Source organism: Streptopelia decaocto (assembly GCF_964273445.1).
Source record: "Streptopelia decaocto genome assembly, contig: HAP1_SCAFFOLD_92, whole genome shotgun sequence".
In the NCBI taxonomy this organism is placed as follows: Eukaryota; Metazoa; Chordata; class Aves; order Columbiformes; family Columbidae; genus Streptopelia; species Streptopelia decaocto.
In genome coordinates this window covers 43,914-70,497 of record NW_028115951.1, presented here as the reverse complement: position 1 = coordinate 70,497, position 26,584 = coordinate 43,914, and the positions used below count along the sequence as shown (strand labels likewise).

The window sequence follows — 26,584 nt, the reverse complement described above, 5'->3', positions numbered from 1 at the left end:
GTTTCCTCTCTGCCTGGTGTTTTGGTGAAGAACCCTGAGGTGCCCTGGCCAGACTGTCTTGAGAGCAAGGAAACCTCCTGAGCCCTTGAAGTATCATACCAGGGCACAGCCGGGCTCAGGAGAGAGCGGGTCACAAACCTCCGGGGATGCACAAACTCGCTGTCATGGCTTTACCCCAAGGCAGAGGCGCCCAGCAGACACTTACAAAGACGGCGACGTCTCTGGGGGCGCTAATGATGGACCCAGAGGGAGAGGCTTCCTTGGAGATGTGCTGCACGGTGACGGTGCTCAGGTGGATTTGTGCTGGCAACTGGATGACCACCTCGCCCTGATGACCTTGGAAAGGCCAGCAGTTCCCTGGGGAAACATCCGGCTGCAACCAGAAGAGCAGAGAAATGAAGCGTGAGAGAGCACTGGGGCCAACACAACTGCTCCTGGAGCTTGCAGCGCAGGCACCGGGGTGTCTGTGGGGTCTGCTGCAGCTGGGAAATGCCCCTGAGATAGACTCCAAGTTCCCAGGAAGGAAGGAAACCAGCACTGAGGATTTCTGCTGCCCTACCTGCAGAACAGCCTCAGGAGGGTTGGCAGCACAAAACAGCTGTATAACGCTGCAGATCCAATTCCCTTGGCAGCTGTAGGTCTGGGAAGTTCTCCGCGTGTCCATGGCGGCACCTGGAAGGAAGGGGTGGCAGATGACTGCGAGCGGAGGACTCGGTGCTCAGACGCGACCCGTGAGGCCGCTGCCAGGTCCTCGTTTTTCAGTCCTGTCCTCATCACCAGTTTGGAGAGCAGCGCCGGGAGCACGGCTGGGCTGCTTGTGTCCGTACCAGCGCTCTGCAGGGCCCAGTCAGACATCTCCACGGAGACTTGCGAAGCCGCCTCGGACGCTGCCTGGTTGAGGAACAGCACGGTCAGCAGTCCAAGCCCAGCAACAACCCCAAGGAGGCTTTCTCGGGGCTTCTGCCCAGCCAAACCTCCTTCCCCAAGTGCACGCTCACCTTCCTCGCGCTGATGAGCTGCACCCTCAGCTGAGCCACCTCCTGCAGCAGACGCCGCATAGTTTGAGTTTGTGCCGCCAGCAAAGCCTGGTAATCGCTGAAGGACCAGGAAAGCAGATCTCGTCAGAGAGATGTCCATCCCCTCTGGGGAGCGTCGGAGCTCAGCACGGAGCACAGACACGGGTGCTCGCCTGGCTTTGCCAGCGCTTCCCTCCTCACCAGGCTGAGCAATGCAAAGGCCAGAGGGAAGGACGGGAGCCCTGGCTTTAGGAAAATGAGTGCAGGTAGCACGAGGTGTTGGCTGAGGCTTCTGCACAGACCCAGTTCCAGCTCAGGAAACATCTCTTACCTCCGGGTCTTCCGTTCGATCGCAGACCCACAGATCTGCTCCTGAAAGGGAACAATTCCCCGTTAGAGTCTCCACCACCAGAGCTGCCGGGGCTCCCCGGGGGAGGCTTCCCCAGGAGACACGGCACAAGCTGCTCTTTCTTTGGGTCGCCCTGCACGGAAGCAGAAGAGCCCGTGATTTCTCCAGCCGCTGTCAGCAGCGCTCCCTTGCAGGAGTCACCCACCTCCATCCATCCCTTTGCCCGTGTTGTCCACCCTGGCATCGAGGTTATGCAGTAAATGCCAAGAGCCACCAGGAGCAACAGGAGGATGACTCGGAAGCACCTCATGTCCCTCAAGAACTGCATCCTCTGCCTGTCCATCACAAACCAGTTCTTTTTGGGGGCCATCTTGTGCCTGAAAAAGAGAGTCCAGGGGCTGTCAGGGAACCAAGTGCTGAGCGAACCCCTTCAACAGCTGGATTTGCATTCTTAGGCTGAAAAGCTGGAGGAACATGATTTCTGTCCACACTGCTCAACACTACTGGCAGCTCTACCCCAGAGGAAGAGCTGCAGGAGCACCTTCTGAAAGAGAAGGAAAATAATCCATAAAGAGCAAATGAAGACTCCTGTCAGCAGCCTTGTGGTGTGGACCTCGCTCTCTCTTTGGCTGAGAAACCAGGATTGTTCTCACATAGAATCACAGAATAGTTTGGCTTGGAAGGGACCTTCAAAGCTCATCGAGTGCAACCTCGTGCCATGAGCAGGAACGTCCTCACCCTGATCGGGTTGCTCAGGGCCCCGTCCAGCCTGGCCTGGGGTGTCTCCAGGGATGGTTCATCCACCACCTCTCTGGGTACCTGGGCCAGGCTCTCACCACCCTCAGGGGCAACGATTTTTGCCTCATGTCTGGGCTGGGGAACACGCCCTGTTCTCCCCTTTGTTTGCACTGGCCCTGGACATCCCCTTCCCCCCGTCCACAGCAGAAACCTGCACTACGTACACGGCAAAGACGGACACACTCAGCAGATGTGTCCACAGGGAGACCAGGGCACCTGCCCCACGGCAAGTGAGGCTGAAGACCATCCCTGGGCAAAAAAAAACAGAGACAAGTCAGGCCTGTTTCTTGAGGTCTCCTCTCCAGGAGTTCACCCCCTTGTCTCTATTTCTCGTATATCTCCAACCCTGGCATGACTGGGTGCGGAAGCAGAGAGCAGAAGTCTCACCCTGCTCTTTATCATTTTAAGGGCTGTGCAGAGAAGTGCTACTTAGGCGCACGGTGCCACTTCCTCCACGATGTCGGCGAGTACATGGCCGCAAAGCGGGGCGACCTGGGCCGCAGCTGCGTGCTCTTCCAAACCTTCGGCAAGTGCATTTACGGTGTCACCTGCCGCTTTGCCCAGTCCCACCTCGGAGCCGGCTACCAGAACATCGTCAACTCAGACCTGGCCAAGCAGTGGGAAGGGAAGACGCCGGTGAGGAACAACCTCTCCAAGGACCTCCAGCACCCGCTGTGCGAGAAGAAGTTTAACTTCAAGAAGGCCAATGAGTATCTCTGTGATCTGGCCAAGCCCCATGGCGACAGTGGGAAGGGCGGCAAAGCCACCGGGTGCTCTGCAGAGGACCAAGACGTGCCCAACTGCGCAACAGCCCAGGAGGGCCTGGGAGATGGCCCCGAATGTCCTGTGCGACCAGAGCAGGGAGAAGATCCCAAACCAGACGCCTGGCAGAGCGATGAGGAGCCTTCCTCCATCAAAACAGCCGTCCCGGTGACAGATGAAGATCTTATAAAGCTGCGGGCATGCGAGAAGAAGAAGGTGAGTTTGGTTGAGGGCTGCCGTCTCTTGTCAAGTGGCTGAGATTGTGCTTGGGAAGACAGGAGGGAGCTCTGGGCTGGGTGAGAGGCAGAGGACAGAGCTGCCTGGGGACCGTGTTACTGTTGTGAGGAGCGGGATGTGGGAAGGTGAGCTCTTGGGGTCGTGGTGGTGTCCTTGGAGGGGGAGAAGCAAGAGAAGCTACGGCTCCTTGCACGTGGAGGAGCTGAGCTGTTGGTGAGGGTGGAAACGAGCTGCTGGAAGAGTCGAGGCTGGGGCTGGTTGGTTTGTACTGCACGATGCCCTCCTGTCCTCCTTGTCACCTCCCGCCTCTCCTCCTCGTCACCTCTGTCCTTGCACCCGTTAGCCAGTCTCGCATCCCTCGGTCTGTAACTGCTTTGAGTTTTCTCCAAGCCGAGCAGTGAAAACAGCTGGAGCGGTTCAGTTTCTGGTTCTTTCATCCAAACAATACATTCTCAGGGAATAGCTGAGGTTCCTGAACAAAACCAGAGATCTTCTGGTTTTCCCACTGAGTTGTTCCCATGGCAAGTGATAAACTTGCTGACTGGAATATCTTCCTCCATCCCTCTTGTTTCTCAGCTGGAAATCCAAGGCAAGCTCTACTTGGCTCCACTCACCACAGATCATTCTCTCCTTTTGTCAAATGTTGCTGTTCCACATTTGGAGCAGGGCAGATCTGAAGAACCACGTCTCTGCTGTCTCTCCCAGTGTGGTAACCTCCCTTTCCGAAGGATCTGCAAGCGCTTTGGGGCGGATGTCACCTGCGGAGAGATGGCTGTGTGCACCAACCTGCTCCAGGGCCAGTCCTCCGAGTGGGCTCTCCTCAAATGCCATCACACCGAAGATATTTTTGGGGTGCAGGTGAGTGCTGTCACCTTGATAACCTAAAAAAATGATAACTCACTTCTGAAGAGAAAAGCTGCTTCTTGAACTCAGGCAACCTGTCCCCGCCTAGGTAGCTGGAAGGGGCGTTTCCAGACACAATGACCAAATGTGCAGAGCTCCTGATCCAGACAATTGAAGTAGACTTTGTAGACATCAACGTGGGGTGTCCCATTGACCTGGTCTACAAGAAGGTAAGATGTTCTCTAGCACGTTTTGTGAGTCCTGTTGCTCCAAGTCTTGAGATGCTCCAAAAGTCTTGAGGTGCTCCAAGTCTCAGCTGCATCCCCTGAGCAGAGAGCTGCTGTGGAGCAGCTCCAAGCAGCATCTTCACTATGCGAGGAGGCAGAAAATCTTGACTCTCCCGCTTTTTGTCCCCCAGGGAGGAGGCTGCGCCCTGATGACTCGGACCAACAAGTTTGAACAGATCATCTGAGGGATGAACTCGGTGAATCGGCGCATCTGCCGGCAGCGGGGGATGAGCTGATGGAGCCGACTCCTGCCACACCCTCCATTTCTGCAGGTGCCGGACGTCCTGCTGACTGTGAAAATACGGACGGGGGTGCAAGAGAAGATGAACGTGGCTCACAAAATAATCCCCAAGATCCGTGAGTGGGGAGCCTCCATGGTCACAGTACAGGGATCATTGGCCGGCATCCGGGGAACTCTGCGCAACACGGGGGTGACTTTACCACTCCCCGCAGCCCAGCGGCTCTTTTAAACACCTTTGCCAAGCTGCGTACGTGGTTTTAGTGTTTTCTGCTCATGACAGTGAAAAATTCAGGTGCGGGGAGCGTTTTTGTGGGTGCTTCTGAGCTTTGCGTGCATGACAAAGGGAGATGGTCCCTGCGGTGCTCTGGGAGGGAGCTTTCAGCCCAATAAACCTCATTCCAGAGGGATCCTTGACCCCTGGCCGTGTCATTTCCTTTGCTGAAGCCCATTATTCCCAGTCTGCTCTGCCTCCTCCGGGCGTTTTTTGGGGTCTCACTGCAGGTTTCTTCGGCAGCTCCACGGCCGGTCCCAGGAGCAGCGCTACACAAGGGGCACGGACTGGGACTACATAGCAGAGTGTGCCAGAAGAGCCAGCCCCATGCCTCTCTTGGGTAGGTGTTTTGTTTTGTCACGTGGAGTGGAAGTGCTGCGTGTTGAATTCAGGAGGATTAGCCTGAAGGAGGTGGAGTGTCAGCAACATCCCTGGGGGGCTCAGAACATGAGCTGCAGGGCCTCTTTGGCCAATCTGGCTCTTGGACCCTGTGTCCTTTGTGAATTTTCTCCCATGCCTGGATTCGCTCAGCTTGACTTGCCCTCTGTATCGCTCTGACCTCTGGCTTCTCCCTTCTGGACAGGAAACGGTGATATTTTGTCTTATGAAGATTCTAATCGAGCCCTGCAGATGGGCGTTTCGGGAATCATGATCGCAAGGCAAGTGCTTGTGTTCCCCCCTGGCTTCTGAGCTCCATCGGTGCAAGAGTAAAATGGGAATTAAATACCTGAACAGACTCAAAACACCAGAAGTTTCTTCTTGGCGAAACTACTCTTTGAAAGTTGGTAAAATCACTTTGCATCTGTGGGAACGTCCAGCAGGTTCCTGTTGAAATTGAGATAAAAATTCAAGCGGCACTGGCTGCCAGGTGAGTGCTGGAAAGCCTCTTAGATTAGTTGGCATGTTCAGAAGCATCAGTGAGGGGAATAACAATGCACTTCTTTGCTGCAGAGGGGCGCTCATCAAACCGTGGCTTTTCACTGAAATTAAGGAGCAGCGCCACTGGGATATCTCTTCCAGTGAGAGATTTGGGATCCTCAGGGACTTCACCAGCTACAGCCTCGAGCATTGGGGCTCGGACACGCAGGGGGTGAAGAAGACGAGGAAGTTCCTGCTGGAATGGCTCTCGTTCCTCTGCAGGTAACTCTGCCGGCCGGGGATGCTCAGCACAGCAAACCCGCGTTGTCCGAGGCACCGCACCCACCGCTGTTGCGTTTCACTGCAGGTACATCCCAGTCGGCTTATTAGAACACCTACCTCAGAAAATTAACGAGCGACCGCCTTACTACATGGGGAGAGACTATCTGGAGACGCTGATGGCAAGCCAGAATGTGGATGATTGGATTAAAATAAGGTAAGAAAGTGTTGAATTTCAGTAAAATCGGTGGGAAGGGACAAGGCAGAGCACAAAGTCACCTTATGGAAAATTTTAGTTGAACCAGCATCCAGGAAATATGTTAAACCACCTCAACTCTAAAGAAAAGTACTGTGCACTGAAAATACAGTGTGAAATAGTTCAAGTCTTAAGCGAGGCCAAATGTGATCGCGCTAGCGCTGACTTCCATCATTTTGGGACCTGACCTTAATGCGGTTTGGCACGAGCAGGGTTCTGGCTGCGCACACGCACAGCGAGAGGTTGGGAGCAGCTTTTCGGAGGCTTGTGTTGTTTTTGGCAAGTCCTGGCCAGCGGTGTTGCCACGTTCAGGTCACCAAACCCGGCACCGACCCTGGGGACTCCCTGGCGAGAAGGACGTTGCCCTTACCTGGTGGTCTCGTCCCTCCGGGGCTGTGGTTTGGGGCTGAAGCTCAGCACTGTGGGTGCTTTTGTGCAGCAGCCTTCATTTTCAGGGAGATTAAAGTCTTGATTTGAGACAGCTGAGTGTAGTCACCATTGCTATAGAGCCACGGGGCCATAAAACAACTGTGTATGGTGCACTGAACACAAACCTTTCCTTATTTTTTTGTTTTATTCTTCTCTTTCTTCCAGAGAGATGCTTCTGGGCCCTGTACCTACCAGCTTTACCTTCCTGCCCAAACACAAGGCCAATTCCTACAGATAGGGCTGAGGAGCCCTTTCCCGTGGCTGCGAGTCGAGCGGAGGCGTCGAGGGGCGGGTTGGCTCCAAAATGAAATAAAGGTTGATGTTTTTAGAAGCCCGGTTGTCTTCACGTCCCCAACAAGAGTCCTTGCCACGAGTCCCGCAGCAGATGGGCTCAGCCAGCCTCGCGGCCAGCGGTGCCTCGCTAATAGAGATCAGTGCGATTAATTAACAGCATACGGGCCATTGCAGAGCTCTGGCCTCCGGTTCGCAGCAGGAGTTGTCCCGGCTCACATAGCGAGAGCAAAAGCCCTCTTGTTCCTCCCAGGATGTCCTTGGTGGTGCCAAATGGTCCATGTACGATGTACTGACCCGATCCCCGGGGTCCTGCAGAGCACAAATAGTCCCAGCACCTTAACAGATGTGCAGCATCTATCCCGTTTTTTGGGGAGCACACAGTGGTGGGGTCCGTCTCCTCCCAAGTGTCACCCACCTGGGAAAGCTCAGCCCCTCTGAGGGGTATCCAGGGCTGCTCGGGTTTCCTGATCAGGGGACTGCTGGAGTGAGGTCTGGGCAACACGCGCTGTGTGACACCCCCTCGTGTCCCTGAGGTCCCTTTTTCCTGTCTCTGCATCACTCCAGCGCACAGAAGAACAGGCAATGGTCACAAACGTGTTCACTAACACTCCAGCGCACAGAAGAACAGGCAATGGTCACAAACGTGTTCACTATCACTTCAGTGCACAGAAACACAGGCAATGGTCAGAAATGCGTTCACTGTGTGGCACAAGGTGCAGCTTGGTCCCCACACACAGCTCGGCTGCATCGACTTGTTCCTTTTCCCTGGAAAAATAATATTTAAAGCAAAAAGCATTTGTACCCACCACCCACCCACCCCCCTGAACCCTTTCCCTGCCCAGGAGGAGCTGGGGAGGCTCTTGGGCTGGGGCGGGACACTGGGAGCCCCAACATTCCTTCCTGGGACACCCCAAAGAGTCCTTAGTTACCAACGGTCAGAGTGACCACGATGTTCCCGGCGAACGGTTCCTGGGTCCGCCCGGTCCTGCGGCTGCTACAGCCATTCATGCTCCCCCAAAACTTCTTTCCCCCAGGTAGGAATCCACCCCGACCCCTGCAGCCTGGGACGCTCATGGGGGCAAGAGCGGAGGCGAGCGCCGGCCATGGCTCCTGTCTCTCTTGCAGGCTCAGTCCCCCTGTGCCCACCGAGCGTGCAGCAGCAGCCCATCCCTGCAGCCTGGGCGCCCCCCCAGGCCCCAGCAGCAGGTACGGCACCCCTGGCACCCTGTCTGCTTGGACACCCCGGCACCTTCGGCCCCTTCGCCATCCCTGACCCCGGGCACTCCCAGCACCCACCACCCCTGTCCCCAGCACAGGGGTTCAGCCAGCGCGGCCAAGCGGCCCTGCCCTGGGTCATATGTGCTCAGAAAATCCCATTTTCTGAGCATTTCCCCAGTACCCGGGGCCATCTCTCCTGTTTCCCCTCCCAGAACCGAGTCTCCTCCCACTTTGCAGCCCCATTCCCTGCACAGAGTCTCACCCCATGGGGATGTCCCGGCCACTAGCAGACCCAGGGGACATTGGTGATGGGGACCAGCCCATGGAGGGTCCCCCCAGCCCATGACAACTCGCTCTCCCCCTCACAGGGCTGCTGAGGGCACCATGTGGGTGCTGCTTTGACCCCCGTGTTTTCCGTGTACAATGGTATAACCACCAGGGCACAGCTGTGGCCGCAGCCACTCCAGTGCTGCCAACTCCCATCCAGAACCTTGAGATGCAATTCGCACAACTGAGCATCTCCAGCATGGCCACCGCTGCAGGGACACCCCCGGGCCACCATGTCCTCCCCAGCTGCTCGGCTGCCCACAACAACAAAGCCCCTGCAGACCCCACAAGCCACCTTGCAGTCCCCAAGAAGATCCTTCAACAAGATGCCCTGAAGCACAGTGTCCCCAAGCCTGATGAGCCCGGTGTCACCATGGCCACCGTGCCCCAGCGGGACTTCAGCTCACTGGCACTGCCAAAGGACCTGCTAACGCCCAACGAGCAGCAGGGGCGCAAAAGGAGCCACGAGCGGGGGCAGAGCCCCGAGCCCCCCAGCAAGCGCAGCACAGCGATGGAGCTGCCGCAGTCCCAGGCTGCCTCAGCAGAGCAGCGAGGCCGCAAATGGAGCCACGAACAGAGGCAAAACGCCGAGTCTGAGCCCCCCAGCAAGCGCAGGGCGGGGGTGGCAGGGGAGGATTAGACCAAGGTTAGGGGGCGTGGGGGGTGGAGGGGTTAGGGAGGACACAATGCTGCATTAGGGAGGGGGCTGGACGGGTTAGGGAGGACGGGATGCTGCATTAGGGAGAAGGGCTGGAGGGGTTTGGGAGGACGGGATACTGCATTAGGGGGGGAGGGGGGCTGGAGTGGCTTTCATGGGACCTTTTTTCTTTTTCGCTTTCCATTAAATGCTGTTTTTCCGGATCTGCTCTAGGCCTGTGTGGGGTGGGGTGAAGGGGCACTGAAAACCACAGACCCGGCTCCACCTCCCTGCTGCAGCAAAATAACCCCAAATCACCCCCAGAATGGCGAGGGAGGCACTGCAGGGCAGGGACCCTCCTGCCCTCGTCTGGCTGTACCTTGGGCAGCTGTTTTTCCACTCCCTGGTCCTGCAACCAACCAAACAATCACTACACCGGCCAGAAATTGCCTGGAAATCTCATCTCCCTTTATTGCTCATTTCCCACCCCAGCTCCACAACCTGGGGGCCATGGAGCACCCGGCGACCCCAGCTCCGCGGGTCCGGCCGGCAGCAGGTGCATTGAGTCCCCATTCCAGACGCTGGTGACGGTGCAGCCCCCGCTGCTGCTCAGCACCCCAAGCTTCATCCTGGCCAAAAACTCAGGTCCCTGGAGCAGCTGCAGCACCCACCACAGCTCTGGGCGAGGCACAGAGAAAAGGAGAAAAAAAAAGAATCCCAAAACCCAAATGAAGAGAGGCCTCAGCGCTGCAGGACGAGCTCTCCCCTCCCGATGCTGCTGGAGAAGCCGCTGGTGCCATTGTGGCCGTGGGGCAGGCGCAGGACCCCCTTGCAGAGCCCGAGGAGCTCGGACACACCGGTTGTTGCTGGGGGGATCCCGGGGCGGGGTTTGGGATCCCAAGAGGAGCTGCCGGCCCAGGGGGCCCAGGCGGGCGCCCCACTGCCCCAGGCACTGCGGGGGCTCTCGGGCTGGAGCAGCTGCCGGTGCCCACGTTGGCGTCGAAGGGAGGGAAGAGGTCGCTGGAGAGGAGCGATCCGGTGAAGGTGTCGCTCCAGTCACTGGGACTGAAGTCGCTGCTGGGCCAGGTGGGTTCCGAGGGCTCCTTGTTCAGGAGGAGCGACGGCAACACTGAGGCACCGTTCAGCTCCCGAGTGCTGCCGAGCAGGGAGCCCCTGAGGCCGTAGGGGAACGACGCGGCTGTCGCCTGCGATTTCAAACCCAGATGATCCACCAGCTCCTCCACCGCCTCTGGTTTCTTCTTGGAGCCCTTCCCGCTGAGCTGGACCACCCTGATGCTCTGGCCGCCCGGGTGTCCGAGCTCCTCCAGGGCTCTGCGGGCACTCTCCAGGCTCTCGTACTCCACCAGTGCGCAGCAGCGGCTCAGCAGCTCGGGGAAGCGCGACGCGTATTTGCGCACAGCCGAGGGCAGCTTGCGGCCTGGGCGCAGGATGCGGATGGAGGCGATGGCGCCGAAGGGGCTGAACATCCCCGTGATGGTCTCCAGGAAGTTCTTCTGCAGCGGCAACAGCGCGTCCTGCTCGTGGGGCAGCAGCTCCCAGGCCAGCAGCAGTTTGCTGGGGGGATGCTGAGCAGGGACTCGGGGATGGGGACACGCCGCCGCACTTTGGTGCCCTCCTCATTCACTTCCAGCACCTCCGAGAACCGCAGGGCGTAGAGCGTGAGCCGCCAGTCGCACGTCAGGTATTTCACCTGTGGAAGAGACGGGGGTCACCACGTCCCCATGAGCGTCTCAGGCAGGGACCACCGTAAGCCTGCTGTCGGGGCAGGCTGCGACCCCATCAACCTGAAACCACAGCAAAGCAACATCCCCATGCCACATGAGCATCTTTGGGGTTTGCAGGAGAACGTTCCCAGTGGGCTGTGGAAATGGTAACCTGGACCTCCCCATACACCCCAGCAGAAGCAGACAGAGAACAGCCAGACACACAAACACCCACCACATTAAGGCCACTTCCCAGCCCCGCTGGCCGGCACCAGGGGCCACCTACCTTCTTGAAGGACGTCAGCAGTTTGATGCTGACGAAGCCCATCTTGTTCTTCTGGATGTGTTTCAGCAGGAAAGCATCCTTGGCCAAGTTCTCATCGGAAAGGTAGAACTCCACCTGGGACAAGATCCTCCAGACCAGCTGTGGGTCAGGGATGGAGCAGATGCGGTCCAACAGATCAGCCCCCAAGGCATCACTCATGTTGCAGAAGCTCCTGGCAGAGCAGCAGGGACACAGGTGTGCGCTGGTGGCCTTTGGGATGTCAGCACTGCCCAGTCTCTGCCATGAGGGCAGTAGGGACACCAGGGACACCAGCTCTGCCCTGAACACAGGGGAACAGCAGCCTGCACCCTGCGAGGCTCCCGGTGCTGAGACCGTGAATCTAAACCCATCCCAGAGAAGAGACACGTTCTCTTGGGGACAAACACGAGGTGAGACCCCGTGCACATCCCAACAGCCACGTACCCGCTGAAGCCCTTGCCGAAACCCTCGCGGCTGAGCAGGGCGAGCGAGCGGCTCCGGGACACACGGACGTTCAGTGCTGGGACAGAGTTTCTTTGCGCTATCAGAGCCCACTCCAGAGCTACGTGACGACATCGTCCTTCATCTGGGACAGCAAACAGGAGGAGGACAGGGCTGGGACACCTCCTGACTGCAGAGCCTCCGAGCCCAGCCCAGCCATGGGGGAGCAGAGGCAGCTCATTGCTGTGTCCTTACCTGCTTGGCAGTGCTGGGAAGGGTAGAAAATCCTGATACTACATCCTAGAGACCCATAAGTAGCAAAGCCCAACCCTCCCCACCTCCAAATGAGGTTCCTGAAAGACAAAGTGAAAAAGAAGGACAAAAACAAAGAAAGAAAGAAAGAAAAAGCCCTCAGGACAAGCAGGCTGCTGGTTTATAAGGGGAGCTGCCCACTAAGAGCCCAGGTGGGTGCTTATGGACCCACCAGGCTCCAGGTGAGACCTGTCAGGGCTTAAACAGCCCCAGCTGAGCCTGGGAGCAGCTGGGCTGGCCTGCGCTGACCCAGAGCAGGTGGAGGGGCAGAGACAGAGCTACTGGCACCCGGCACGGCTGTGGTACCGGCACGGCCGTGAACTGCTGCTGTTAAGCGGAAAATCATAGAATGATTTGGGTTGAGACCTTCCCAGCTCCCCAGTGCCACCCCTGCCATGAGCAGGGACATCTTCACCAGCTCAGCTTGCTCAGAGCCCCGCCCAGCCTGGCCTGGGATGTCTCCAGGGATGGTTCACCCACCACCTCTTGCTCAGGGTCAGGAGGTGCTGCTGAGCCCCTCAGGGGGAAATAACCCCCTTGTTTGGGCCCTGAGACTTGGGATCTGAAGGAAGAGGCTCAGGCTGGTCCAGCCACCCTGCACGACTGGCACAATGCAGAGGGAGAGCGAAAAAGGATGCAGAGGGAGAGGCTGAGGCTACACCTTCCCCCTCCCGAGGGCTCCCAGCAGGAAGGAGCCGTCGCTGGTCACGTCCCTGTGTCCTGCTCCCATCCTCCACAATCAGTCTGGAAGCATCATTACAAGATGCTTCTTGCAGCCCCATCTCCCACTCCGTGGATTCTGGTCTCACCCCCCAAACCAGCCGCCGTTTTGCAGTGAATCCACCTCCCTGCACACACCGGATCCCCGGCCAAAACTGCTGCAATCAGACCAGACCCTGCACCTCCCCACAGTGCTGCAGCGTCCGCCTGACACCTTTTAGTGATTAAAGAAGAAATGGGACCACAACAATCCTGGTACAGGCCTGAGCATTTGATAGATGTTTATTGCTATTCAGGTTTAGTCGGGAATTGGGTGCATTGGATTGGGGGTGAAGCCAGGTCAATGGAGGAGTTTGCTTTAGTCGATGAGGACTGGGTTAGGGAGCAATTAAATAGTCTGGACATCCATAAATCCATGGGTCCAGATGGGATGCATCCGCGGGTGCTGAGGGAGCTGGCTGAAGTCGTTGCTGGACCGCTCTCCATCATCTTTGCCAAGTCTTGGGAAACCGGAGAGGTGCCCGAGGATTGGAGGAAAGCAAATGTCACTCCAGTCTTCAAAAAGGGCAAGAAGGAGGACCTGGGTAACTATAGACCCATCAGCCTCACCTCTGTCCCTGGGAAAGTAATGGAACAGCTTATCCTTGGTGCCATCTCAAGGCATATCAGGGATAGGAGGGTTATTAGGAGCAGTCAGCATGGCTTTACCAAGGGTAAGTCATGCTTGACCAACCTCATAGCCTTTTATGAGAATGTAACAAGGTGGATGGATGATGGCAGAGCGGTGGATGTGGTCTACCTTGACTTCAGGAAAGCCTTGGACACAGTCTCCCACAGCATCCTCACAGCTAAGTTGAGGAGGTGTGGTCTAGACAATAGAGTAGTGAGGTGGGTGGCAAACTGGCTTAAGGAGAGAAGCCAGAGAGTGGTAGTCAATGGTGCGGAGTCTAGTTGGAGGCCAGTATCTGGTGGAGTGCCTCAGGGGTCAGTACTGGGGCCAATATTATTCAATATATTCATTAACGATTTAGACGAAGGAATAGAGTGCACTATCAGCAAGTTTGCTGATGACACCAAGCTGGGAGGAGTGGCTGACACGCCAGAAGGCTGTGCTGCCATCCAGAGACCTGGACAGGCTGGGGAGTTGGGCGGGGAAAAACCTGATGAAATTTAAGAAGGGCAAGCGTAGAGTCCTGCATCTGGGCAGGAACAACCCCAGGTTCCAGTATAGGTTGGGAAATTACATATTAGAGAGCAGTGTAGGGGAAAGGGACCTGGGGGTCCTGGTGGACAGCAGGATGACCATGAGCCAGCACTGGGTCCTTGTGGCCAGGAAGGCCAATGGCATCCTGGGGTGTATTAGAAGGGGGGTGGTTAGTAGATCAAGAGATGTTCTCCTTCCCCTCTACTCCGCCCTGGTGAGACTCCATCTGGAATATTGTGTCCAGTTCTGGGCCCCTCAGTTCCAGAAAGACAGGGAACTGCTGGAGAGGGTCCAGCATAGGGCAACAAAGATGATTAAGGGAGTGGAGCACCTCCCTTATGAAGAAAGGCTGAGGGAGCTGGGTCTCTTTAGCTGGGAGAGGAGGAGACTGAGGGGGGACCTTATTAATGTTTATAAATATATAAAGGGTGAGTGCCACGAGGATGGAGCCAGGCTCTTCTTGGTGGCAAACAATGATAGGACAAGGGGTAATGGGATCAAGCTGGAACACAAGAGGTTGCACTTAAATTTGAGAAGAAACTTCTTCTCAGTGAGGGTGATGGAGCACTGGAAAAGGCTGCCCAGGGAGGTTGTGGAGTCTCCGTCTCTGCAGACATTCAAAACCCACCTGGACATGTTCCTGTGCGACCTCACCTAGGCATTCTGGCTCCAGCAGGGGGATTGGACTAGATGATCTTTTGAGGTCCCTTCCAATCCCAAACATACTGTGATACTGTGGTACTGTGATACTTTGATGCTGTATTGGGATACTGTCTCTGGGATGCTGCACCTAGGATGCTGTGTCTGGGATGCTGTATCTTCGATACTGTATCTACGATGCTGTATCTGGGATGCTGTATCTAGGATGCTGTATCTAGGATGCTGTATCTAGGGTGCTGTATCTAGGATGATGTATCTGGGATGCTGTATCTAGGGTGCTGTATCTAGGATGATGTATCTAGGATGCTGTTTCTAGTATGATGTATCTGGGATGTTGTATCTAGGATACTGTATCTGGGATCCTGTATCTGGGATGCTGTATCTAGGATGATGTATCTGGGATGCTGTAACTAGGATGCTGTATCTGGGATGCTGTATCAAGGATGCTGTTTCTAGTATGATGTATCTGGGATGTTGTATCTAGGATACTGTATCTGGGATACTGTATCTGGGATGCTGTATCTAGGATGCTGTATCTGGGATACGGTATATCGGAAACTGTATCTGGGATACTGTATCTGGGATTCTGTATCTAGGATGCTGTATCTGGGATATGGTATCTGGGATACTGTACCTGGGATACTGCATCTGGGATGCTGTATCTGGGATGCTGTATCTGGGATGCTATATCTAGGATGCTCTATCTAGGATGCTGTATCTTGGATGCTGTATCTAGGATGCTGTATCTGGGATACGGTACCTGGGATACTGCATCTGGGATGCTGTATCTGGGATGCTGTATCTGGGATGCTGTATCTTGGATGCTGTATCTGGGATGCTGTGTCTGGGATACTGTATCTTGGATACTGTATCTAGGATGCTGTATCTGGGATGCTGTATCTTGGGTGCTGTATATGGGCTGCTGTGCCTGGGATGCTGTATCTTGGATACTGTATTTAGGATGCGGTGTCTGGGATGCTCTATCTGGGATGCTCTATCTGGGATACAGTATCTGGGATGCTGTATCTTGGATGATGTATCTAGGATGCTGAATCTGGGATGCTGTATCTTGGATACTGTATCTAGGATGACATATCTGGGATGTTGTATCTAGGATGCTGCATCTAGGATTCTGTATCTTGGGTGATGTATCTGGGATACTGTATCTACGATGCTGTATCAAGGATGCTTTATGTAGAATACTGAATCCAGGGTGCCTTATTTGGGATGCTGTATCTGAAATTATGTCTCTGGGATGCTGTATCTGGGATACTGTACTGTTAGAGAATGGCCAAGAGAGAAAGGGCATGAGACCCTCTCTACGGAGAGGATCTCTTCTAGTTAGCATGAGTAGGCCTCAGTTAGCATGAGCTGAGCAAAGGTAAGTGAGAAGGTATTGCCTGAGAAAGGCCTGGACAAACAAGTCTCAGGAGGCAGCTCCTGAGAAAGGCCTGGATAAACAAGTCTCAGGAGGCAGCTCCAAGATAACAAGGGAATTCACATACCAGGGGGGCCACAGAAGGGGATGGACTCATTACGTATGTTGGGATGGGCTCATTACGTATGCTATCAAATCGGTGTTTGACGAGTAGGCATAATTAATAGAACCACTATAAAGGTCTGTGCTCTGTATCAATAAATTGAAGCATGTTTATCATCCGCATCGGATGGCCGCATTTCTTCCTCCGTCGCCGTCAGCCCGAACCCATGTCGAGGGTCTTGATCCCCGACATTTGGCGCCCGAACCGGGACCTGAAGGCCGAACACGGACTTGAAGGCCTAACAGGGACCCGAAGGACTAACGAGGACTTACAAGGATTAATGGGGACTCACAAGAACTAACAAGGACCACGGAACGTACCACGGGGCCAAAGCGACGGAACCGACAGGGCGCCGGATCAGCGACCAGCGGGCAAGAGCGACCGAACACTGTGCTGCGGTGTGTCGTCTCCGACGCCTGAACCGATTAAAGTTCGCCACTGAAGGGCTACTAAAGGGCAGAGCAATAAAGGGCAGAGCAATAAGGATATCGCTGAAAAACATAAGTGGATACATAAGAGGACACATAAGAGGACCGGCCGGAAACATAAGAGGTACCGTGCCAATTTCATTATGGATAAGGGGAGGCATGGATTTAAAAGTAGCCTTAAATCTTTTACGGAGCTTTTTAGAAAAGCGGGGAGTTGATAATAGTTGCGTTAAACAGCTAGCTGGTCTAGTAGCAACAGGGAGAACTAAAGGGTGTTTTCAGGATCCTGATTTATTGTTTGATGAGGGAGAGTGGATCAGCGAAGAACCTCAAAGGACCTGTCAGGAGTTTTTCAAATAGAGACTTGGAAAAAAATGGGAACTGTGTTGTGGAAGGCTGTAAGTCACCGTGAAAAATATATTCTCGGCCTTGTAACCACCTGGAAACTGATAATTACTACAGTGAAGCAATTAAAACCTGAAAAGACTGTTATGAGCATTAGTGACTCAAAACTTGAACTTTGGGACAATATAGAGCAGAGAAAATGGGATAGAGTCAGCAATGGAAATCATGGGACTGTCTTAAAAGACCTTAAGGCTGAACGATCTGCTGCTGCCGGAATTTTTGCAGCGTTGCAGTCCAGGGCGGGGGGAGGAAAAATGCCGAGCGGGTGGCCTCCTGTACCGTCATCTAACCCTGGTGGGAGCAGCAGCAAGTCCAGAGCATTGGAGTCAGACAACTTGCTCAAAGAATCTGTGACAGATGAGAATGCTAAAGTCATAAACAAGTGTACTATCAGTCCTTTTACCAATTCTACCAGTCTGCTTTTACTGTCTTTCAACCCTCTAACCCCTACGAAAGAGCGGAAGGAGTCGCCGGATGAGAACTGGGCAAAAGAACTCTGTGAAATGCGACAGCTGCAATTTATTGACTATCTCCAAGAGGCCGTCAGTAAGCAGGTCGAAAACTTAGAAGCTGAGGCAGCACGAGTGCTGAGATTAGCAGCAAAGAATGCTAATGTTTGCTATCAACATGTTATTTGTGAGTTTTACAGCACATATTAAATGCTCCTGTGTATTGCCTCTCGGAAAATCAAGCAGCTTGTCAGGAATGTGAGTTAACTGTTTTCAAGCAGACCTGTGCGTTTCCCCCCCGCTTCCCTCCCTCCCTCCCTCCCTCTTCTCAAGGTTTTTACTTGCAAGATGGGGTCAGGAATAATTGTTTTCAGTTGTGTTCCTAAAAAATCAGTATTGGGAGGTGTTTTAAAACTTGGGAAAGCACTCGGAATTTTAAGGAAGGAAGATCTTGTTAAATATTGAAATCAGTGTCGGCTGCTAAGTGTCCGGAGGATAGAATCTTGTAGCAATTAATGTTGTTTTTGAGGCCAGCAGAATAGGACAAAATGAATCCCTGCAAGAGATCATTAAATCCTTTCAGACAGCTGAAAGGGAGTTAACTGATAACACACAGGTCACAGCAACCTTGTTAGAGTCTGTGAGGTTCTTTCCTTATTAACCTGTTTTCTTTGTGGGTATCTGTTTAAGTATGTTGCAATTTTGGTAGGTTTGTGCTATATGGTAAGGTAGGTTCGTAGTCTGTTAAATCATGAGAATCCGTTGACTCAAAATGCGCATTTTGTGATAATTCACAAAATCATGAGTAATTCAGTTCCTTACTGCGTGAATGTGGTCGTAAAAATTTTTGCGTGTAGTAGCTGTTATTTTTCTCTCTAGCGTACTAGCCTTATTCCGATATCCAGACTTGCGCAACTCTGTGACAGGCAGTCTCTCATGTCGGTGCACTAAATTTGGCTTTTTCGTATGCACATCAAGTAAAGAATCCAGGTTTTGGAATAACAGCTGTAGCGCGCCAGATGAGACACTGAAAACAAAACAAAGCAAAAAAGAAGGCCTTGCTCAGTCCGGCGAGTGCCGATGGGGTCCAGCGCACACTGACTTTTTTTGTCAGGGAGACCCAGAGGTACCTCCACCTGGCTGAGCAGTGAGCGGCTCAAGGGTGCAATGCAAAAATTGAGATGTTGTCTTGAATTAGTGTAAATTCCGCCTTGCTTCACCTTAGGATTGCATCCTTACACAGTAGAGTAATTGCTTATACTGTTATCTAGTAATTTTGAGGCCGGAAAAGAATTTAAAGTGTTGAACTCTGCCAAAAAAAAAAAAAAAAAAAAAAGGAAAGGAAACTGTTATAATGGATGTGAACTTGGTATTGTATGAAGTTATGAAGTTGTGTTTAAAGGTTGCTGGAATATGAACTGATTTGGATCTAGGACAATAGAATAATGGATTGATGTTTATTATACTGTTTTTTGACATGTCTAATTGTAAAAGGTAAATGGAACTAAGGAATGTGTAACTGAGAGGTTTCCCAGAGCCTCCCACTTCGTACCAGCCATTATGCCAGCTGCGTGACCTTGGTTATCTCTAAACTGCAGCACAAAGAGAAAGAAAAACAAAAATGGAAAAACCTGGCTGCCTGCTTTTGAAGCAGTGAAAAAGGGGGGGTCCCCCCCCTACTGTGGCGATGTAATACTGAATGGAGCAGTCCGAGGGTGCAGTTTGAGGTTATGGGAGAAAACGGAAGAAAGGCCGTTTTTTGAGACAAATGGAATGCCAAATTTGAAACAAAGTTTTAATACATGAATACTTATAGTTGCCAGAAAGTCCTATACCTCTCTTAGGTTAAGATTTGTTAAGTAAACTGTAAGCTCCAATAACGTTTTCTGAGAATTCTGTTTAGTTGCATGGCCTACAAGAAGCTGCTGGGATGGTGCAGATCTGCTTGATGCAAGTGAGAAATCTCCAAGGAAATTTCAAATGCTATTAACAGCCAATGTTGCGGTAGAGCAAATTCTACACTGATGGATCTGAAACAGGACTTCGATCCGGTAAGGGAAAACAATATCCAATAAATATGACAGCCAAAATGGAGATAGGAACTTTGAGGAATGAATTTATGACAACTTTACAGGCTGACTGCATTTGATTGGACTTGCAGATTTGTCTATAGCTACAACATAGAAACAACCTGTGGCTATTGTGGGACAATATGATGAGACTGCTAGCACACTAATATACTCACTGTTATATGCCAATTGTCACTCTGATCAAGAAAATGCAGGAAATGAAATTAAGTCTTAATAGGCCATGATCCTTTTGTCATATATGTACCATTTGTGAAATGTAATTCTGATTTTCTTAGTTTGTAATCTATGTCTTTATAAATTGCACTAGCTGGTTTTCTTAACAGCACAGCTTTTGGCATGCATGTAAAACGTAAATTGCTGCAGAACCTGCAAGTCTTTAACATCAGGTGATAGGCCATACTTGTATTTGGTCTGATCTTACATACTTGAAAAGTTTTTGTTGATGATTCTGGGAGGTGTGAAGATAACAATTGGCATCATTCTGTAAAAATTATTGAAGGCTCAACCCAATTAGCAGAACTTGGTACAGCTTTAAATTACTTAGAGCTTTTTAAGGAGGAACCTCTAAATTTGATTTATGATTCTGAGTACGTAGTCAAGGTCCAACGCACGTATCTGATTCTGCACTGTGCTTTTGTTTTAGTTTTGTTCCTTCTTAAAAGAAAAAGGGGGGTGAAGTAGGGAAAACACCACAAAACCAATTGTCAAAAGCATTGTATGTGATGAAATACTTTGCAAGTGTGACCCAAAACCATGCTAAATCAGAAAGAACCTACATTAGTTATGGTCAAATCACTAGTCAATGGAGAAGGCCACATCAATTGATAACCTGGGGGAGAGGTTGTGCTTGTGTCTTTACAGATCAAGGGCCGCAATGGTTGCTGGCACGAAACGTGAAACCTGTGTTCCAGCTGCTGTGTTTTGAATGCCTGCACAGACAAAGACTAACATGTGGAGTAGCTTAGCCAACATGACTGACCCGGACTCTATATGCCTAACTATGATGTCTCTGGTAAAACCGTTCCACACATGCTTGGTTGGCATCGCCCTTGATGACTACAGCAGCATTACACAACTGTTTCAAAATAGTGGTCGACGTAAAGGCATTGCAACAAACTGTAATAATACCAACATGGCACTTTGGATTAATTGTCTCCTGGAAATAGACATTGAACCACAGGAACTAGAATTGCTGGGATCTGTGCCCATGGATGCTTGTATCCAGCTGGTTTGCGAAAAGTGCCAGGACAATATGCTAAAGCATGGATGGATAGGACTGCAAAATATTAATGCTACCCTTGGTGATTATAGAAATGAAACTCGATGGTGTAATGCTTCGCAGAAGAATCCGAGGGATGTCATTGATAGTATGGGACAGACTGTATGGTGTATTCTTGATCTGTGAAGATAGAGCCTAACCAGGAATTCCTTCTAATGCTGTTGGAGGACTGTGTATTCTGGGACTATTAACTCTCTTAACACCCATGATAGTCGATCACAGAAAAGCGACACGGGAAAGACGTTTTTTGCATGCATATAAGTCAAAATGTGATGATAATGTAGATTTTTGGAGGTCAGGGTTAAGGGGTTTAGGATCGCTTGTATCTGGTGTTGGCACAGCTAAAGCTTTGAATATTTTAGAAAATTAGGATGCTGGCTAGTTAAGCAAACTAAAAGAACTTCAAGGGCTTTAAGTGGACTTTTGTTAGATGTAGATTCTGTAAGACATGCCACACGATAGAGTAGAGCTGCGACAGACTTTTGTTATTAGCTCAAGGACAGGGGTGTGAAGGATGTGATGGTCTCTGCTGTATGGACCTAAAAGATAAATAGATTTCAGTCCATAAGGAAATTCAACGACTTATGGACTACTCCCAAAAGATTCAAAAGGATGTGGGGTTTTTCAGCCTAGAAAGTTTGATGAACTGGCTGGGACTGGGAGGATGGGTCAAAGACCTTTTGCAAAGTCTGTTAGCTATTGTGCTTATTGCAGTTATTGGGCTTTAGTGTTTAAGCTATGCTTTATCTTGTATTAAGAGAATATTTGAGCACACGTTGAGACAAACTCTGCTCGTCCGAAAAGAAAAAGGGGGGAATTGTTGGAGAATGGCCAAGAGAGAAAGGGCATGAGACCCTCTCTACGGAGAGGATCTCTTCTAGTTAGCATGAGTAGGCCTCAGTTAGCATGAGCTGAGCAAGGGTAAGTGAGAAGGTATTGCCTGAGAAAGGCCTGGACAAACAAGTCTCAGGAGGCAGCTCCTGAGAAAGGCCTGGATAAACAAGTCTCAGGAGGCAGCTCCAAGATAACAAGGGAATTCACATACCAGGGGGGCCACAGAAGGGGATGGACTCATTACGTATGTTGGGATGGGCTCATTACGTATGCTATCAAATCGGTGTTTGAGGAGTAGGCATAATTAATAGAACCACTATAAAGGTCTGTGCTCTGTATCAATAAATTGAAGCATGTTTATCATCCGCATCGGATGGCCGCATTTCTTCCTCCATCGCTGTCGGCCCGAACCCATGTCGGGGGTCTTGACCCCCGACATTTGGCGCCCGAACCGGGACCTGAAGGCCGAACACGGACTTGAAGGCCTAACAGGGACCCGAAGGACTAACGAGGACTTACAAGGATTAATGGGGACTCACAAGAACTAACAAGGACCACGGAAAGTACCACGGGGCCGAAGCGACGGAACCGACAGGGCGCCGGATCAGCGACCAGCGGGCAAGAGCGACCGAACACTGTGCTGCGGTGTGTCGTCTCCGACGCCTGAACCGATTAAAGTTCGCCACTGAAGGGCTACTAAAGGGCAGAGCAATAAAGGGCAGAGCAATAAGGAGATCGCTGAAAAACATAAGTGGATACATAAGAGGACACATAAGAGGACCGGCCGGAAACATAAGAGGTACCGTGCCAATTTCATTATGGATAAGGGGAGGCATGGATTTAAAAGTAGCCTTAAATCTTTTACGGAGCTTTTTAGAAAAGCGCCGTCAGCCCGAACCCATGTCGGGGGTCTTGACCCCCGACACTGTACCTCGGATGCTGCATCTAGGATGCTGTGTCTGGGATGCTGTATCTTGGAGACTGTATCTAGGATGCTGTATGTGGGATGCCGTATCTAGGATGCTGTATCTAGGATGCTGTATCTAGGATGCTGTATCTAGGATGCTGTATCTAGCGTGCTGTATCTAGGATGACGTATCTAGGACAGTATATCTGGGATGCTGTACCTAGGATGCTGCATCTAGGATTCTGTATCTTGGGTGATGTATCTGGGATACTGTATCTACGATGCTGTATCAAGGATGCTGTATGTAGAATACTGTATCTAGGAAGCCTTATTTGGGATGCTGTATCTGGGATACTGTACCTGGGATGCTGTATCTGAAATGATGTATCTGGGATGCTGTATCTGGGATACTGTACCTCGGATGCTGTATCTTGGATGCTGTATCTAGGATGCTGTGTCTGGGATGCTGTATCTTGGAGACTGTATCTAGGATGCTGTATGTGGGATGCTGTATCTTGGATGCGGTATCTAGGATGCTGTATCTAGGATGCTGTATCTAGGATCCTGTATCTAGGGTGCTGTATCTAGGATGATGTATCTAGGACAGTATATCTGGGATGCTGTATCTAGGATCCTGTAACTCGAATGCTGAATCTGGGATGCTGTATCTAGGATGCTGTATCTAGGATGATATATCTAGGGTGCTGTATCTGGGATGCTGTATCTGGGATGCTGTATCTGGGATGCTGTATCTGGGATGCTGTATCTGGGATGCTGTATCTAGAATGCTGTTCTAGGATGATGTATCTGAGATGCTGTATCTAGGATGCTGTATTTATTACGCTGAATCTGGGATGCTGCATCTAGGATGCTGTATCGAGGATACTGTACCTGGGATGCCGTATCTGGGATGCCGTATCTAGCATGATGTATCTGGGATGCTGTATCAGGGATGCTGTATCTAGGATGCTGTATCTGGGATGCTGTATTTTGTATGCTTTATCTGGGATGCTCTATCTGGGTGCTGTATCTAGGTTACTGTATCTAGGATACTGTATCTGGATGCTGTATCTAGGACGATCGGGGATGCTGAACCTGGGATGCTGTATCTGGGATGCTGTATCTAGGATACTGTATCTGGGATGCTGTATCTGGGATGTTGTATCTTGGATACTGTATATAGTATGCTAAATCTGGGATGCTGTATCTAGTATGCTGAATCTGGGATGCTGTATCTGGGATGCTGTATCTGGGATACTGTATCTGGGATTCTGTATCTAGGATGCTTATTCTGGGATCTAGTATCTTGGATGCTGTATCTTGGATGCTGTATCTGGGATGCTCTATCTTGGATGCTGTATCTATTATGCTGAATCTGGGCTGCTGTATCTGGGATGCTGTTTCTAGGATGCTGTATCTGAGATACTGTATCTAGAATGCGGTATCTTGGACGCTGTATCTGAGATACTCTATCTAGGATACTGTATCTAGCATGCTCTGTCTGGAATTCTGTATCTGGGATACTGTATTTAGTATTCTTTATCTGCGATGCTGTATCTGTGTGCTCTATCTAGGATGCTGCATCTACGATGCAGTACCTAGGATGCTGTATCTGGGATCCTGTATCTAGGATACTGAATCTGGGATGCTTTATCTGGAATGCTGCATCTGGGATGCTGCATCTGGGATGCTGCATCTGGGATGCTGCATCTGGGATGCTGTATCTGGGATGCTGTATCTGGGATGCTCTATCTGGGATGATGTATCCGGGATACTGTATCTAAGATGTTGTATCTGGGATGTTTTATCTGGGATGCTGTATCTGGGATACTGTATCTGGGATGCTGTATCTAGGATACTGTATCTGGGATGCTGTATCCGAGATACTGTATCTGGGATACTGTATGTAGTATGCTCTGTCTGGGATGCTGTATCTGCGATGGTGTATCTGGGTGCTGTATCCAGGATGCTTTATCAGGATGCTGTATCTAGGCTTCTGTATCTGGGATGCTGTACCTGGGATGCCGTGTCTGGGATGCAGTATCTAGCATGATGTATCTGGGATGCTGTATCAAGGATGCTGTATCTGGGATGCTGTATCTGGGATGCTGTATCCGGGATGCTGTATCTTGGATGCTGTATCTAGTATGCTGTACCTCGTATCGTGTATCTTGGATGCTGTATCTATGATGCTGTATCTAGTATGCTGAATCTGGGATGTTGTATCTATGATGCTGTACCTGGGATGCTCTATCTGGTATACTGTATCTGTGATGATGTATCTTGGATGCTGTGTCTAGGATGCTGTATCTGGGATACTTTATCTTGGATACTCTATCTGGGATGCTGTATCTAGGATGCTGTATCGGGGATACTGTATGTGACATATTGTATCTAGGATGCTGTACCTGGGATGCTGTATCCTGTATGCCGTATTTAAGATGCTGTATCTGGGATGCTGTTGTTAGAGCGAGATAAGGACTCAGCAGAACCAGTCGATTCAATGTGAATCACGCTAAGTCATTTATTACAGAAACAAGTCACCTTATATACGTAACTATATTCTAATCACGCGTCCACGCTCCAAGCATGGATTCGCTAAATGAGTATCGTGGGCTGTCCGTGCTCTGGAGTCTCACTGATGATACGTCCGATGACTCACGCCACGGCAGGACCCCGGTGATCATGGAACGCCCCTCTTTCCCACGGCAGATTCTGTTCTCAGCTTCCCGAAGTGGCCTTGAGACTTCTTCAAGCCAGACTAATTCATCAACAAAGTCCTTATCTACCAGAACCCCCTCCACACTTCCCCCTTTCTGTTCTTGAATTAGTCAGGCCCCATCAACCGCATGGCGAATCATTTTTGAAACATACTGCAACATAGAACACGTGATTAACAACACAATTACAAATACATATAATACGATTAAACCTTACTTAATAAGATCAAACAACTACCTGCCTATTCTTAAAATCTTAATTCCATTATAACAACCTTATCAACACATTATTTTAATAGATCCAAAATAACCAGCCAAGTTAATACAATATATTCTCTTAACTTCCCAGATGTCTATAGCTGCGCAGCTTATAGAGTAATATACTTAATACCACCAGCATATGCTAATTATTGAATTAATATCTTAAAACTTAAACTTATATCTAACTTATAATTTTATTAACTTATAATCTTATATTTAAACTTATACTTAAAAGATCTATAGCTTAATCTTAATATTTCTTTTAAGACCTTATCAGTTGCTAAATTAAATTACCATGGTAGAAATATCTTATACTTTTACCTTATCTATGCAAAGATTATCTAATTGTGATATCACCCTTTTGGAACTCTTACTATCTATTCAACTTAACATTTTCTATAGAAGGTACCTTATTTGTTTGCTAATAAGCTTTCAGACCACTGGGTCTAGGAGCATCTATAACACTGAATAGGAATTCATGGTTTACATTTAAGATAATTCTCACGACTTATCTCCCTCCTGCCCTTCTGCATCTGTTGAATCTCTGTTATCTTTATTCAGCCATGGCTTGATCCATTTCGCAGGAATCCATTTTGATCCTTGGTCTGTAATGACACAAGCATAACCCTTTCCCCAAGTTATTAATTGGAAAGGACCTTCCCATTCACCAGTAACTCCATTGCGTATTTTGACCTGACATTGATTTTCTCTAAGGTCTGTCAAATGTCCTTTTAAGCTTGTTCCATGACGAATCATAGGTGGAATGTCAAACCCTTGTGGAAGGCGTAAAAAGTTCAGGACATATAATGCTTTGCTTAGTCTGTCATGTGGAGTAGTACAGTCAGTTCCCCCTTTCTGTTTGTCAAGTTGATGCTTAAGAGTTCGATTCATCCTTTCTACCAAGGCCTGACCAGTAGGAGAATTTGGTACCCCTGTAATATGCTTAACACCCCACAACTGAAAAAAGGTGGCAGTAGCTTTAGCGATATAACCAGGTGCGTTGTCTGTCTTGACCTGTGCAGGAACTCCTAAAGCTGCAAAAGCAGAACGTAAATGTCGTTGCACATGTGAACTAGTTTCACCAGTCTGAGCAGTGGCCCATATGGCGAAAGAATATGTATCAACAGACACATGGACATACTTTAGCCTACCAAATTCAGGGACGTGTGACATCCATTTGCCACAATTCCAAAGCTCCTAAGC

At 50.7% G+C, this 26,584-nt stretch overlaps 1 protein-coding gene across 1 annotated transcript; it reads left to right on the top strand.

Annotated features, from left to right (window-relative positions):
- Positions 1-2,514: 2,514 nt before the first annotated feature.
- LOC309452502 (tRNA-dihydrouridine(47) synthase [NAD(P)(+)]-like) lies at positions 2,515-6,864 on the top strand (the record flags this gene model as incomplete). The annotated part of the gene is given in 11 exon segments (XM_082077123.1): positions 2,515-3,141; positions 3,739-4,020; positions 4,119-4,235; positions 4,424-4,474; positions 4,478-4,489; positions 4,565-4,675; positions 5,048-5,144; positions 5,388-5,463; positions 5,756-5,944; positions 6,030-6,158; positions 6,792-6,864. Coding segments are annotated over 11 exon segments (1,764 nt in total).
- Positions 6,865-26,584: the final 19,720 nt, after the last annotated feature.